At 54.6% G+C, this 16,188-nt stretch overlaps 1 protein-coding gene across 7 annotated transcripts in view; it reads left to right on the forward strand.

The window, feature by feature from the left end:
• The window catches only part of PACSIN2 (protein kinase C and casein kinase substrate in neurons 2), a 135,326-nt gene extending 119,526 nt beyond the window's left edge, over positions 1-15,800 (forward strand). For 6 of the 7 annotated variants that reach the window (XM_041756615.1, XM_041756619.1, XM_041756618.1 and 3 more), the window contains exons 6-12: positions 2,765-2,940; positions 5,340-5,460; positions 6,949-6,954; positions 8,184-8,305; positions 10,431-10,553; positions 11,002-11,198; positions 14,029-15,800. In XM_041756615.1, the coding sequence (XP_041612549.1) occupies positions 2,765-2,940; positions 5,340-5,460; positions 6,949-6,954; positions 8,184-8,305; positions 10,431-10,553; positions 11,002-11,198; positions 14,029-14,141 (858 nt within the window). In that variant the 3' untranslated portion in view covers positions 14,142-15,800. The remainder of the gene's footprint in view (positions 1-2,764; positions 2,941-5,339; positions 5,461-6,948; positions 6,955-8,183; positions 8,306-10,430; positions 10,554-11,001; positions 11,199-14,028) is intronic. The other variant, XM_041756620.1, reaches the window with a different exon arrangement.
• The last annotated feature ends 388 nt before the right edge of the window (positions 15,801-16,188 follow it).

Here is a 16,188-nt window from a genome sequence, read left to right on the forward strand (position 1 = left end):
GAGGGACGAGGCTTCTCTGTTCCTGGGTGTGGATGGAGGGTTGGGGTGGGGGTGAGGGACATAGACACACATACCTTTCATGTTTCATTGCCATTCACAACAGAATCTACCAAATTGGTCCAGGGTCCGAAGTCAGACATAAGGCACCTGTCAGGATGGCTGGGCCACTTTATAGAAGCTTCCCTCCTGGCTCTGTGGTCCAGCCAGTGACCATAGGGGCATGATGGACCTTGTAGGCTTAGAGCTGGCCTGGAAAGGAGGGCAACTTCACCCTCCCACTCTCCTTCTTGAAACAAGTTCTAAAAACCAGCACTGACTGGCTACATAGGCCCGTCTGTGTTTTTCATTGGTCAGGCCATGACTGCATCCTGCAGTACCTGTCAGAAGGGACTTTCTCATGTTCAGTGCTAAGTGTCCCAGTCCACAGGAGAGTGAAGGCTGCCTTTGTTTCACTCCATGGATGTTTCCTAGGAACTTTCTTTGTGCTCTGTGCTAGGAATTCCCCGATAGTGATGATCCTGCTCTGTATCTGGCTTTGCTGGGACAGGGCTGTTTGTAAGCACAGAGAGGCCCCAGGGAGGCTCCTGTGTGTTGTTGGAGTACCCCAGAGAAGTGGTTTCTCTGTGCTGCTCTGGTGGTACCACCAGGCCCTGTGTATTTAAACCACAGCTGCATGTCTTAAGGCCTCTGACCTAGTGATCCCACGCAGAGCCTCACACGTCTAGGCACAGGGCAGATGATGAGTAGTCAGAGCATTTGGTGGTGCTCTGTTCCTCCTGGGAATGTCCACATTCTGGAAGGGATGACCTTTTCTTGGGGTCACAGAGGATCCAGGCCCAGCCAGGAGGCTCAGAAATAGAACAAGGAACAGAATATGAGGGGCTGCCGGGAAGGGAGACTTTAGGGAGTGGGTTGGGCCTGTAAGGGAAGTCTTGGAGAAGAGGGGTCTCTGGACCATAAAGGGGAGTTTTCCAGGGCTTGAGTCACAGAAGGGTGTCCAGGAGAAAAGTAGCATAGATGGTGAGTAGATTTGGGGTCTGGAGTAGGGGCAGAGCTGCTCCAGAGGCTGCAGGGGCTGGGGTCCTGAGACATGGCCTTGATCCAGAAGGCAGGGGCAGGGCAGCCTATAATGGTTCAGGGTGGCTCAGCCCTTCCTCAGAAGCCGGCACCATGGTCAGGGACAGAGAAGCAAAGTTCCTGGGGAGCTAGCCAGCCTGTCTGTGATCGCCCCCATTTCTCAGGGTCTCCACAGTGGAAAGGCTGCAGCTGCTGTGTCTCATTTTGTCCCAGGAGACTATGATGGCCTTCCATATTTCCTTTCTGCTCAGACCCCTCGTTGAGGACAGTCTTGGAATGAATGGCTGTATGGGGATGTGACAGGCCTGGGGGACACGGGGACGGGGACTTTTTTGAATGCCTACCTCATGCAGCTTGGTGCTCATTTTGTGTCACCTCGTTTAAATATCAGAATGCCATGAAGTGGAAGTGTAGGCATTGTGGGTTCAGTTCCAGACCACTGCAATAAAGTGAGTCAAATGAAATTTTTGGTATCTCAGTGCACGTAAAAGCTATGTTTACAAAATAGTGTCATTTATTACGTGTGCAATAGCATTATGTCTAAAAACAGTATACACACCTTAATTTAAAAATACTTTATTACTAAAAAACAATGCTAACCATCATCTGAGGTTTCAGCGAATCATAATCACTAATCATGGATCACCATGACAAATGCAATAATGATAATAATGAAAACTTGAAATATTGTGAGAATTACCAAAACGTGAGCAGAGACAACAGAGCGAGCAAGTGCTGTGGGAGCAATGGTTCCAATAGACTTGCTCCACGCAGGGCTGCCACAGACCCTCGGTCTCTAAAACATGAAGTACTGTGGGGCGACATAAAATGAGGTTTGCCTCTACCTCATTTTCTGCGAGGCGAAGTGAGGCTGTAAGAAACTCCGTGCGGTACCAGGACTTGCCCCCAGGCCTGTCTGGCACTCATACCCCGTGCTCTTGCCCTGAGGCATCCACTGAGTCACCACTGCTGTGGGGAAGGTCCGAGGCTCAAGGGGGTCCTAGCACAGTCCTTCCCTGAGGAGAGAGGACATGGGTGGATGCTGTGGGCAGGGGTCAGTGTGGCAGTGGTGCCCAACCATGCACCCTAGGTTCCAGAGGGACCGTCCCCTCCCCAGCATTGACCTGTTTGGGCCTGCTGCTTAGCAGAAAGGCTCGGCAGATGCCAAGAGTATGGTTGGCAGTTTGGAAGTGGAGGGTCTGAGACTAGAACCTGACTTTGAAAGTAGAGTCTGTCAGACTCCAGAGCTTATGCTTTGGAGTCTGAGGCGGCCTGAGAAGCTTTCCCCAGCAATGGCCTTAGTGGTGGAGATGGCATTAGAGATGAGCCTGGAGGGCCTGGCTATGTGGAGTGGGAATATTGTTCCAGCCCAGATTGGGTGGGAGCACCCTTCAGGAGCAGAGGTAGAGGTGAGTCTTCTGGGCTGGAATCTGAGGGGTGCCAGGGAAGGAGATCCTTGGATGCTGGGTCACAGCTCCTCACCCCGCTTACTCCTAATAAAGTCACTCAAAACGTCTGCCTTAATATAGTCACCCTATAAGTAGGCCTAGATGCTGATGATTCAGAAGGGGACGAAGGCAGGTAAGGAGCAGGGTGGTGCAGAGCCTGGCTCACCTTCTCTCCATCAGAGGGAACCAGGGTGAATGGAAATGAACCTCTGCCCTGTGGTGCCTGGATTGTCTTGTAGACCAAAGAGAAATATGAGAAGTCCCTGAAGGAGCTTGATCAGAGCACGCCGCAGTACATGGAGAACATGGAGCAGGTGTTTGAGCAGTGCCAGCAGTTTGAGGAAAAGCGTCTGCGCTTCTTCCGGGAAGTTCTGCTGGAGGTTCAAAAGCACCTAGACTTGTCAAATGTGGCCAGGTAAGTTTCCTTTTTTTTTTTTAATTTTTATTTATTTATGATAGTCACAGAGAGAGAGAGAGAGAGAGAGAGAGAGAGGCAGAGACATAGGCAGAGGGAGAGAGAGAGAGAGAGAGAGGCAGAGACATAGGCAGAGGGAGAGGCAGGCTCCATGCACTGGGAGCCCGACATGGGATTCGATCCCAGGTCTCCAGGATCGCGCCCTGGGCCAAAGGCAGGCGCCAAACTGCTGCGCCACCCAGGGATCCCAAGTTTCCATTTAGAGAAAGAGCACATCACCAGGAGGCCAGTGGGAAATTGCTTTTGAATAAAGCTCAGTCACTACTCTCCAGACTTAGGATGGCAGTGTTTGTCAGAAGAGCTTCTCCCTGGGGGTGCCTGGGTGGCTCTGTCAGTCAAGCGTCTGACTCCTGATTTCAGCTCAGGTCATGATCTCAGGATTGTGGGATTGAGCCCCGTGTCGGGTGTCATGCCCAGTGGGGAGTCTACTTGGGATACTACCCCATTAAATCTTAAAAAAAAAAACAAAAAACTCCCTGGTTAAGTCCTCCTGCCCAGGGAGGAACCTTGTGCTGAGCCCATGTGCAGGTGCACAGTCGGCCTATGCTGGGCATCCCATCAGCCTGGCCAGCTCATTGCTGGCCTGAGCTGGGCAGCCTCAGGCTGCGCATTAAGGTGAGCCATGAGCCACCAGCTCTAAGTACGACACTCGAGGTCCAGGTAGGAAGGGAGGGCTGCAGCCTGGATCAGCCACAGTTGGCATATTTGGAATCCAGCCAGGAGCATTTCTCTGTGTTTCCCAGGCTGGTGCCCTTCCCTCAGGACCATCTTACGGAGGCCCTTCCGTTCAAGTGGCTGGCTGCCCACTCAGCCTTGACTTCTCCGGGGCCTCTTGGGTAGCACAGGCCCTCGGAGGCTCAGCTCTGGATCCTGACATGGAGGCTGTGATGTTCTTTCTGCAGTTGCCTTCTCTTTTTTCCCACGATGCCTCCATTGGGGCAGAGGTCTGAGCTAACCATGGATGTGGACTTCAGTCATCCTTATTGCAGAGCTGTGTAGAAATGACTCGCAAGCTAAGACTTGTCGTTGTTAAGAAATTGCATTCCCTTTGTCTCCTGTATAATTCAATGGAAGGGAACAATTATTGTATCGCCACTCTGCCAGTATTTAATGCTTAGGACAGTCTGTAAAGTGGGTGGCATTATTCCCCATTTACCAAGGGAGAAGCTGAGGCCAGTTTTGGTGGATTGACTTGCCTGGGGCTGCACTGCTGGCTGGGGTAGGGCAGCTGTGCCCATTATGTGCACGCTTGTCCTTGGCTGACATGCCTGGCCTCACTGAGTCCTCGAAGCCAGCCTGGGGAGTAGATGGCAGAGTAGTGTCCTAGGGCTACCATAACAAAATACCAAACCCCTGGCTTATGACAGCAGAAATTTATTGTCTCACAGTTTGGGGGTGGGAAGTACAAAATCAAGATGTTGGCAGGGCCGTGCTCCCTCTGAGGCTCTAGGGGGGAGGATTGTTCCAATTGTCAATTGTCCAATTGCTGCCAATCCTTGGCTTATAGACACATCACCCCTGCCACGTGGCCATCTTCTCTCTGTGTCTTCATGTACCCTTTCCTCTGTGTGTGTCTGTGCGTCTACATTTCTCCCAGCAATTAGGGCCCACCCTAATGACCTCATTTTAACTTAATTATTTCTGTAAAAACCCTATCTCCAAATAAAATCACATTCTAAGATACTGGGGGTCAGGACTTCAACATATCTTGTGTGGAGGACACACTTCAACTTAGACCAGATGGCACTGTGCCCACTCAACAGAGGAAACTGAGACCCAGAGAGGGAAAGGACTTGCCTGCCATGTAGGTGATAAGGGGAAACACTAGGTCCTGTCCTTCATAATCCACTTCCTAGGATGTTGAACTGGTGTGAGCTGCTGCTCCAGGTAGAGGGTGAGTTCTGCAGCCACAGCACTGGGCAGTCTTCACTTACAGCTTTTGCACCTTCCAGCTTTTTTTTGAAGGGATGAGGGGGAACTTTCCTGATTCTGGACCTGTTTAAGTGGACCCACAGAGGTCAGTGCCCATGTGGCCAAGATGCTGGCACCTGCTGCATTATCTGACATAGAGCACTGCCCTGCCACCTGGTTTGATTTCAAGCCAATTTGTGGGAAGCCAAAGCTGTGGCTTGCAGCCCATGGTGGTGTTTCGTCTGCTGTGCACACTGAGGCCAGATAATCATCCAGCCAAGCCAGGGCAGAGCATCCTGGTCCGAGCTACAAAGCCAACTCTGTGTGGCCAGAGCCCACGCCCCCGCTGTGGCCAGGCTCTGGGGCAGGGTGAATAGGGGCCATCCCTGCCTTCCAAGAGAGTCATGCATTTCCTCTCTCTGATTTAGCTACAAGAACATTTACCGTGACCTGGAGCAGAGCATTAAAGCTGCTGACGCGGTGGAGGACCTAAGGTGGTTCAGAGCCAACCACGGGCCAGGCATGTCCATGAACTGGCCACAGTTTGAGGTAAGAGGAGGCTGTGCCCAGGACCCCTTTGGTCCGGCAGGGGCTGGGCCCACAGGGTTGAGATGTATGCTTTCTCGTTCCAACTGGTGATGGCCTTTGCCCTGCTTAGGAGGCAGCCTTTAAGCATGGCTACTCTGGAACCCACGTCAATGTGGAGAGTCCCAAGGGCACCACTGCAGGGCCTTTTGGAGTTAGTGAAGGTGCAGTCGTGTTCTCGCTTGTTAGGAACCATGATGGTCGCCTGTTGACCATTGGCATTCTCTAGTTGCTGATGAGTCCTGGGAGCTGCGCAGCTCCCCGCCTGCTCCGCAGGATGGCCACACCAGCCACAGCGCACACCAGGCTGGCAGGCCTCAGGCCTGGGACGGGGAGAGATGGGGCTATGTGTAGCTCTTCTTACCCTTCCCACAGGGGACTTTTTCTCGGTTCAGACAGTAAATTCAACTCCTTTTGGTTCAGGATTAGCTTTCCTCTTTTCCTGATTTCATGAGTGTGAGCCTTCCAGTATCTTTACCTGCAAAATGTGAGAGCCTGGGGCTCTTGGGCCTCTTCCAGCCACAGTCCATCTGCGTTCCCACCCTCACTAAGTCCTGCCACCCCCTCTTCTGAGGGAAGAGATTTTCCCCACCTGTGGTAAAGCAGGAGCCAGGAAAGGCTTGGAAGGGCTATGGCTGCTGCCTTCCGGGGAGGACACCTGGCACGAGGGCCAAGAGGCTTCCCCTGCCCCCGGGGACTGCTAGAGTACAGGCTGCACTCACATCTGGCCTCACCGCTTAAGAGCTGTGGGACGCTGAGCCAGTCATTTGTTCCCATGTGTAAAGTGGGGATGACAACAGCACCCGTCTCCTTGGGCAGCTGGGAGTCCATGCTGGCCTCTAGCCCCACCCTAGCTACGGTTGTGTCAGATCTCACACATGTCCCTCTGTCTTCTGGAGCTTCTCAAGAAGCTGCTCGCATGACAGTGTGGGTCTCTGCAGCTGAGTACATTCCCTGCACTGGTGTTAGGACATCTCCCAACAGGAGGCTTCCTTCCACGGAGGCACTGGGATGAGCTAGAGGCCCAGGGTCCCCCTGAGTAGAAGTGGCCCTAGAGGGGAAAGCACATAGCCTACCACCCCCCCCCCCCCCCCGCGATGGTGCATGGGGAAGAAGCGAGCTGGTGTGTCCTCTGCACATGCCGGGATTCACCCTGCAGGGCTGTATACTGATCCAGAGGGGCTTGGGAAGCCACCTATGAAATGCAGCCCTCCCCTCCCGCCCCAGGCCCTTAGGGTTGTCCACCTGTATCTAGAGAGTGTAGTGGTCTGGGAAGGAAGATCTGAGCTGACAGGCTGGCTCGATGGTATGGGCATCCTGGCCACTGCAGCCCTCCTCTCGTGCCTACAGGCTGGGAAGCAGCGCCCACATGTGGCCTGTGCTTACGGTTCTTATAGGATCATGCTTGACTTTCTCTAATGAAACTATTTGCTTTTATTTTCCATGCCGCAGGATGAAGTAAGTTTCTTATTTTGTGGCTAATGTATAATCCCAACCCTCCAACAGTGTGTGTCCGGCCCGCACGGGTCTGTGTGTGTGGGGTCCACAGCCTGGTTCTGACGGCATGTGGTGGCCTTTCTGCCCTGCTGTTCATTGTCCACACTAACAGCGGGCCCCTCCTTCCCAGGCCGGCCTACCACTGATCACACGGGTCCTGGAAGCCACGCATTCTGGACAGATTTATATTCATATGGTTGCTCTGAGTCAACTTATTTCAGTTGAGAGAATAATTAATAAATAGATGACCAGGGTCTGGAGTCAGGGGCCCAGGTCTGCCATCAGCTCTGCATGGGCAAGTCATTTTCTTGGGCCTCAGTTTCCTTGTTTGACAAGTTGGCAGGTTAGACTTGATATTTCCAAGTTGGCCTCTAACCCGGAAGTGTTACATGGACATGTGTGCCAAGCTATGGACTCAACACACCAAGGGTTAATAATTCAGTCAAGGTTATTTGGTGATGGGTGGGGTCAGGAGGGAGACCTTTCCGGGGAATGAGGTCATGGCCCCTTCCTTCTGTAACCCACTTTGAGTGTTTCTCAGTGTGGATGATAAAGCTGTTTCCATGTGGGACAACTAGTAAACCTTTGGGGAGGTGAGTGCTTGCTGTGCTGTGAGCTGCCAGAGGGCACCGCTTGCTCCCCGGAGACCTGCTGGGGTAGGGGAGGGCTAGCTTACCTGCCCCTGACACCTCCCACCCCCCACCCTGCCAAGTTGCGGTCCCCACAAGGGCTTGCCCAGAACCTGCAGCCAGCTCTCCTGTTGCACTTGCTCAGAGCCAGAAACCGGTCAGGGACTAGATGGGAACTAGCTCCTGTCTACTTTGGAAGGCTCAAGGAAAGCCGGTGAGGCCTCTGGCGACCCCTGCTGGCCTGAGGAGGCTGGAGGCTTAGTGCCATGGGGCCCCGGGGCAGGATGGGGAAGTTCCTCGACACCTGAGTGCTGGCTGGTCAGATTCTCCTTCCAGAGAACAGACCCACACAGGCTGGAGTCCCCACCTTTAGCAGTGAGGAGGGGGTAGCAGGGGGGTGCTGGGAACCCGAGGCTTGCAAGCAAGGTGAACCGAGGCCACGGGGCTGCATGCCACTAACTGTGCAGGACAGACCCTGGCTTTCTGCCCAGTGTGTTAGACTGATGTGGCTTCAAACCAATGAACTTCCCTATTTCTCTCTCTCGGTGCCTGCTTGCCCAGGAGTGGTCTGCAGACCTGAATCGAACTCTCAGCCGAAGAGAGAAGAAGAAGGCTGCTGATGGCGTCACCCTGACGGGCATCAACCAGACAGGCGACCAGGCTCTGCAGAACAAGCCCAGCAGGTGGGCATGAGGCAGCTTCTATCCTCTGGGATAGGTCCCCTGGGTCCTCTGGGTGGGCTGGATGCTTCCAGCCTGGATACTTGGGAGACCAACCCCCTCCCCCCATGAGGCCTTGTGGGGGGGGAACCCCACCAATGTCTTGTAGGGGGGGGAACCCCACCAATGTCTTTCCAGATGCTCCTTGGGCATCCAAACTCTGCTGGGCAGTGGCCCAAGAGCATCTCTGGGGAAGATCATCAGCTCACTTGATGCTAGAGCTCTGAAAAGATCCAGAGAAAGGACCCTTTGGCACAAACATGCTTCTGGCCCCAAGTGAGGGCAGGAACTGATGTCAGGTGCTGGTCATTGTGTATCCCCAGTGGTACACACAGGCAGGTGGAGATTACCATTGATGCCATCCTTTGGGCGGGTGCAGGTGTCCCGGTCAGGTTTGTACTTCTCTGTTCTGTATGCAGGTGCTTGATTTCGGAGGGGAGTGGTGGTACAGGAGATCATTGTCAAGTGTCCCCCCTTTTCAAGGCACATCTTTGATGAAAGTGTTGGTTATTTTATTTCTGACTTATCTGCTGAAACTGTTTGGTTAGAAGAGGTGGCACCGAGGGCATTAGAACCTCGTGGAAATCGTGTGCTAGACAAGGTCTGCTCTGGCCTCCGAGTCCCAGTAGATAGATGTTGCTCTCATCTGCAGAGCTGAGGCTGCCAGCTGCCCCTCCCTGGAAGCTGCTCCTGCCCCACAGGCTCTGGGCCCAGAGGCTTCCATGCCACAACAAGTAATAATACAGCTCATGGTTGTGGTTTCCTAGGAGGGTCAGCACAGGTACTGGAGGCCTTTCTGTAGCCCTGAGTGCTGAAGCCCCTACCTGGGCTCCCTGGCCAGACACAGCCAGTTGTCACTCAGCTGCTGGGTCTCTTTCTGGGCAGGTGGGCTTGGTGAAGTGACTGGAGCAGTAAGCGCTGTCCCAGGGATCAGGCTGGCACCTGTGTGACTGGGGCTGGTGGGAGAGGAGGGTCTGGGAGAGTCTAGGCAGGCCAGGGCTGCTGCATGAATTCTGCTTCCCGGTACCAGCACCCCCTCAAAGAGAAAGGTGCTGGGGAGAGAGGAGGGCCTAGTGGTCTCAGACATGCGGCTCCAGTGTGGCAGTGGGCAGGCTTGGGTCGAGCGCCCCTCTCCGGGCCTGAAGCCATGAGGCAGTTGCCGGCCCCTTGAGGTCACTAGTAGTATTTGAGGCATTTCCTCCTCTCCTCTCCCCTCTCCTTCCAGCTCTCCGTGCAGCGCTCAAGTGCCAGCCGCATGCAGTTCCTAACTTGGAGGCTGGAGGTGGTCCTGGCCCCACAAGCCCCACCTTGCAGCTGAATTGCACGGTGTGGCACCAGGGCTCTTACCGTCTTATTTTATTCTGCAGCATGCACACTCACTGCATCCTGGCTGTCAGCCCTCAGGCTGGGCCTGGGTCTGATCTCCCTCAGGTCCATCCCCTCGGGGCCTGGCTCACAGTAGCTGGCTGATACATTTATACAGATGGATGTTCTCTCTCTGAAGCACAAAGGGGTCCTTCTTTCTTAGAAAGTGCTGTTTAGCAGGTTTGGGAGCTGATTTTGGAAGCTCTAGCCCCAGAAGAAGCAGGGAGGAGGATTTTGGAGCCTTTGTAGTTAGAAGGAGGGGAATGCTGCGCTGTGGGGTCTGGAGAGCTCCAGGAGCCCCTCTCGCTCTCAGCAGGGGGGGCGCTGAGCCCCACAGGCTGGCTGCCAGCTCCCAGCATCACAGTGTTGGCCACAGGCCCAGATGGGAGGACTGTGGGGAGAAGCCACAGGCCGGATATCACTTGTGCTCCAGCGGCAACCTGTCCGCACCCCAGTCTCCTGTTCAGGATAGACCACACCCACAGGCAAGAAGGGAAATGGACCTGCTGTTCTCCTTAGACACTTTAAATGTGTTTAACCACCAGAATATCACTAAGTGTTTTTGCTAAAATATTCTTTCTGCTCAAATGACAAATCCTCCTCTTGGGTGAGGAGCCAGTTTGCCCCTTCAGCCCCTGGCCCTGTGATCCTGCAGCTGGGAGCACCCAGGGCCGGGGCAGGGTGCTGAGCTGGGGTCCCCTGAAAGCTCTCTCTCTCCCCATAGTGACCTTAGTGTCCCGAGCAACCCCGCACGGTCAGCGCAGTCTCTGTCCAGCTACAACCCCTTCGAGGATGAGGACGACACGGGGAGCACCGTCAGTGAGAAGGAGGACATTAAGGCCAAAAAGTTGGTGAACAAACGTTTCCCTCTGGTTCCCACCTCGCTCGCTCTCTGTGTCTCCTCTCTCTCTGTCCAGGCTCTTGCCCCCTTGGCACTCACAGCAATGCATGGGGCCTGCAGGAGGTGGCCCAGCTGCCGGCTGGTGGACGGTCTCTGGCTTCTCGATTTCTCAGGGAGGGGGGCACCTATTAACAATCTGTGGTTGTTCTTTCTCTGTCCTCCATTAACCCTCGTCGAGGCCCTGGCACACCACCACAGGAAGACGGGTGTGCTGGGCAGCCCTGTGGGGAGCCTGACTGCACTGTGATGCTGAGGGCTGTGCTCCTGCGGAAGGAGGTCCCTTGCCAGGCCCCGGGGCTCCTGCAGCCTCCCTGGGCAGGGGCTGAGCCTCCAGGCAGGGCCTCGTGCCTCTGTCCCATACTCAGGGTCCCTGGGTCCACCCTTTTTCTTGCAGTGTGAGCAGCTATGAGAAGACCCAGAGCTACCCCACTGACTGGTCGGATGATGAATCTAACAACCCGTTCTCCTCCACGGATGCCAATGGGGACTCAAACCCATTTGACGAGGACACCACCTCGGGGACGGAAGTGCGGGTCCGGGCCCTTTATGACTACGAAGGACAGGAGCATGATGAGCTGAGCTTCAAGGCTGGTAGGTGGGCTCCCCGACTGACACCTGGGGCGAATGCTTCCAACCTGCTTGGGGAGTTTTTTTTGTTTGTTTGTTTTTTTAAGTTTGGGAAATTCCTGCTGCATCTGTGGGCCATCCTCCCACATTTCAAAAGCAGCAGAATGCTCAGTGCCAAACCTTAGAAGGCATGAAGGATGCCCCTGGTGCTTTTGCCCAAGGCACCACTCCCAGCAGGACGGAGGGCTGGGGACAGCAGGACACTGGGGTAGGGAATGTTCATCGCCAGCACCAGCTGTTTTCCCAGGTGCTTCCCAGGTGGAAGCAGCCAGCCTGCGGGTCCCCAGGGGAAGGTTTTCTCCAGAGACCCCAGCTGGCAGAGGAGCCCTTGGCGAGCCACCTTGCCCAGACCCCGGGACCACACTGAGTACCTCTGGGCCACTCAGCTTCATCTTTGGGTGCCTTTGAGCCTTACCCCTGCAGCCACATGGTATACTTTCTACTACCGGCACAGCTTTGTTGCCAATACCTGAACTTCGTTTTGCAGAACAGTTTGCATCCAGATCATGGGAGCTCTGTGTACACAGAGTCTCTGGGCTTTGTCTTTTTTTTTTTTTTTCTATGCTAGTTGCAATTCGCTAAAATGGGTTTCAACCATTAGCTTGAAAGCGCTATGTTAGAGTGTGTCCGAGGAGGAAGCACAGGTGCCTGGTGCCAGAGGGGGCCCACAGAGAGCCAGGTCCTCCTGCCTTGTCCCCTCCTCAAAGCCATCCCAGACCCGCCATCACACCTCTGAGTGGGAGGCTGGGCTGGAAGGCAGCACGCACAGGCTGACACCCGCCCTGCCCTGGGACAGACCCTTGCATCCAGCCAACTGCAGGCCGGAGGGCCCTGTCTGTGCCTGTCAGCTGCACAGCCCTGCTCCGCAGGCCGGGCAGCTGGCCTCAGACACTCAAGCTCAGGGTTGGTCACCAGGCACCCCTGTTGGTTGTAGGAAGTTCGTATGCACCTGAACTCGACTTTGTCCAGGTTTTCTGACACCTGGGAGTCATTCTTCCCTAACTTCGTCGGTTGGTTTATTCATTGTAATTTCTAATTCTTTCTCCATCTTAGTTGTTGGATTTGTCTGCAGTTTTATGGATATAAATGTTTCTTTTTGCTCCAAGTGAATTGTTAAAAGCGAACTGATTGAAACCAATGTTTTGAATCACCAGTTCACATTTTACAGCCTCAAAGCTCCCCTCTTCACTGTGTTTTGTCTCTTCTCTTGCAACATCTGCCCAGCCAGCACTGTTTTCTTCAGTTGGTAGCACGCTCGCTCCAGTGCCCTCTGCTCCTCTGGGTCTCAGGTGCCTGAGAAACCTCTCCCTGGGCCCTTTCCAGCCCCTGTGAGTGTCACAGAGCTCGGACAAGGGAAACACCAACCGTCCAGGGGTCCACAGCGGGCAGGATGGACAGGAGGAGATGGAGCTTTGCCTCCTGTGCTCACTTTCGCCCCGTGTTCACTGCTGGTGTTGCTGAGTTAGATCTGCATGGGAACCGGTGCTGAAAGAGTGGCCCGGAGGCTGGAGGAAAGCCATCCCTCACATGGGAGTGATGGCGGCTCTCGCTCACCGGCCGCTCACTGGGTGCTGGCCACCGCCTGGCTCCTTCCCTGCTCTCACTTAGTCTTCCCAGCACCCGGTCTGCAGATGGTCTGCAGACGAGGAAACCTGGCCCCAGCGGCAGGGCGTGTTGCCCATGAGCAGGGGCCCTGGGATTCGAATCCAGTAGCTCTGGATATCAGTCCCACAGGCCTCTTCATCACTTTAGCTGCTATACCAAAGAGAGACAGGGAAATGCCTCCACAAGGCATAACTGCCCGGGGAAGAAATTGCCACCAAGCCTGAAAAGGGGACCCAAATGCCAGTGACCGAAATGCCAGTGAGAAATGCAAAGCTCCAAGCTGAACAAAAGGCAAAAGTTGTCCTGGGGCTAACAGACTTCCGGCATTTGCCTGGACCGAGGCCTGAGCTCCGGGGTTCCCACGCCGCCCCTGCAGGCGGTCGCTGGCCAGAGCCCCAGGTGGCTCCTCGAGCGGCCCCTGGTGCTAGGCTGCTCTGTTGCCCTGAGTGGGAAATGCCAGCCAGACCTGGACCTTCCCCCACCAGGGCCCTGACCACACTTTGGTCTTCACCCCCGTCTGTCTCCTTGAAGGACCAGGACTCCATCTGCGTCCCCATCAGGGTGCCTTCTCCCCTGCCCAGGCCTGGCCTTCATGTCTGAATAGACAAGCGGAATCAAATGATGCTAATAAACAACACCATGGGGAGATTCCAGAACTGTGCCGATGGCTTCCATCACACTGTATTGGGAAGGGATGATTTCTTTAAGTCAGGGGATGAATGCCCTGAGCTGGGGGCTGGGCTTAGACTGATGGGTCCCTGCCCCTCCCACTGCAACCACTCCAGTCACACTGAGTCAGGATAACAGGTTCCAGAGGAGAGTGAGAAGGTGGAGCGGGCTGGGGCTTGGGGCAGAGGACAGCAGGAGAGGGTGGCAAGGGGGGTGGCACAGCCGCTTGGAAAGGGTTCCTCCGACCCAGCCTGGGATGATTGGGAAGCGCGGAGCCCATGACATTTAATTCTGCAGTGTCTGTAGGAGCTGCAGGCTTTAGGGACCCTGTGCGAAACCTCTCCGAGGCCCCTTTAAAGTGCAATTTAGTAGAGAAATAAGTAGGTCTGGCCCCATCCCACCCCCAAGAGAATGCCTGCCCCTCCCGCCTAAGTTAAAAACTGTCTGTGGGCTGGGGGTGGGTTGAGCTAGTAGGGCGACTGTGCCCGCTCACCAGGACTGCTTCTTTCTTGTTTTGAAGGGGACGAGCTGACCAAGATAGAGGACGAGGATGAGCAGGGCTGGTGCAAGGGACGCTTGGACAACGGGCAGGTCGGCCTGTACCCAGCAAATTACGTCGAGGCGATCCAGTGACGGGCCAGCCGGCTGGCTGGCGGAGGATGGAGGCAGGGGCCCCAGGAGCTCCGTTGGCCACCGGCCCCGGGCAGCGGCACTCCGGTAACAGCCGGCCGTGCGAGCGTCCGCTCCTTTTCCTGCAAAACCTGATGGCTCCGTTGCCCTTGGCTTCATGGTGTCTCTCAGAGGCAGACGAGCTGGGTCATTTCACCTGGGACTCAGCACCTTTCCACACGCAGTGTAGCTGGAGAGGTCTGAGCGCAGGAAAACAGTACAACAGAACTCGCCCCGTTCCCCCGTCCTGCTCACTGTGCGTGTCGGCTTATCATGGATCTGTCTGTTCTTGACCTTGCCTTTCCTCCTCTCCTGAGTCATGGTGGGTTCCACTGATTACTTCCTCTGACGAGTCTCATCATCTGCAACGTAAATGAACAAACTTACATGCCATTTTCTGAGTGAAGACTTTGAGGTTTTTAATTTAAAGGCTGTGTACAGTTATACTTTTTTATATACCTGTTCTTCCATTCATTGATACTTAAATTATGGCACAGAGTGATACACACCAGTCTTGAGGCAGCCCCTGTCTCCGTGCTGCACTGTCAACCAGCCGGGCCGCGCTGGGGGCAAGTCTCAAGGCCGGGGCTCAGTGAGACGGGCGGTGTTTGAGGCTAGAGGTTGCAGTGGAAAGGTGGGGACACGCTCGGCTGGGTATCTGTCATGAATGCCCTCCGCACTGGAAGCATCCGTCGTGAGTTCCGGAAACAGCCTTATGTAGTACTCCAAATGTCCCCATATTTAAAAACTTATTTTCGTTCTGCTCGCGTTCCAAACTTCATACTTGCAAATTAACAATTTTATCAATGATTTGGAAGGTTCAAAAGTAAGACTAACTTCTGAAGCACATGCGTCTGTAGGTTAAGATGCTTTATATTAGACGGTCACGTCTCGGTGTATATCTGTATATATCATTTGATATGCAGAGAATCTAAAGAGTTTGTCTACTGTTTGAATGAGATTTAATGGTTTCTGACAGAGGGTTTCATTTGTAAACTGCTTGAAGACTGTGACATTCGGGCACAGGCCTGGCTGGGCCAGCTCAGGGCTGGGGGCATGCGGGCCTGGGTCTGTGTGCCGTGGAGGCGGCTGTGGGGAGGCCTGTCTTGGCCGGCCAGCCCTGGGCCCCCCTCCAAACCAGCCTCAGTCCTTTCCGTAGCAGAACACTGTAAAACCTCCCGTGTCCTTCCAGCAGCTGCAGGCTCCACTCCTCTCTGTTGCTCATGAGCACACGGAAGCTGGGTCTCACCCCGAGCACAGGGGTCTCTTCTGAGTGGCCTTGGTCATCAGGAGCAGATGCGCTGGGGCAGGAGTGACACTGTAATCACAGGGCAGGGGGTTGGGGGGAGGGAAGGCGGGAAAACCTTTATTTTGTGTAACCCAGACATGGGGGAAACGGCCGCTGCCATCACAAGCTATGCATTTTCTCAGTGTTTCCAGCGAGCTTGATGTCTTGCTTGGAAAGTGGATGTGCGTCTGTGTTTGTCATGACAACTTACCAGCAGAAATCCTCATTCCTTTGCTACAGATTTACCAAAAATTGTCAAGTCTTTTCAGTTAGGAGTTTCTTTAAATGTATAGTATTTTAGAAAAAAAAAGAATCAATAAACAGTTGATCTCGTGTGACCGTCTGGAGCCCTGCGTCCCTCAGGCCCATGCCAGCATCTCCCAGCTCTGGAGCTGGGCAAGATCCCAGGCATAAGACCACGGCCAGAAGGGTTGTGTGCCCTGCCACCCAGAGGTTGGGGATTTCAGGCACCCAAGCCCCTCGATTCCACTCTCCCTGGAACCTGGTACTCTGTGGCCTGGGCTTCCCCAGTGTGGACAGCAGGCTGGCACCGCCTTCCCTCCCTGAGGTCCAAACAGGAGGATCCAGAGGAGAGTGTCCATCACTGGGTTTCTTTGAACACATTCCCTGAGCACCTGCTGTATGCTGGGCCCTGTGCTCTGCTCATACCGTACCAGAGAATCACATGCCCATCTCCAGGGGCACCCCGGGGGGCTCAGGTGG

Source organism: Vulpes lagopus, chromosome 5 (assembly GCF_018345385.1).
Source record: "Vulpes lagopus strain Blue_001 chromosome 5, ASM1834538v1, whole genome shotgun sequence".
Lineage (NCBI taxonomy): Eukaryota > Metazoa > Chordata > Mammalia > Carnivora > Canidae > Vulpes > Vulpes lagopus.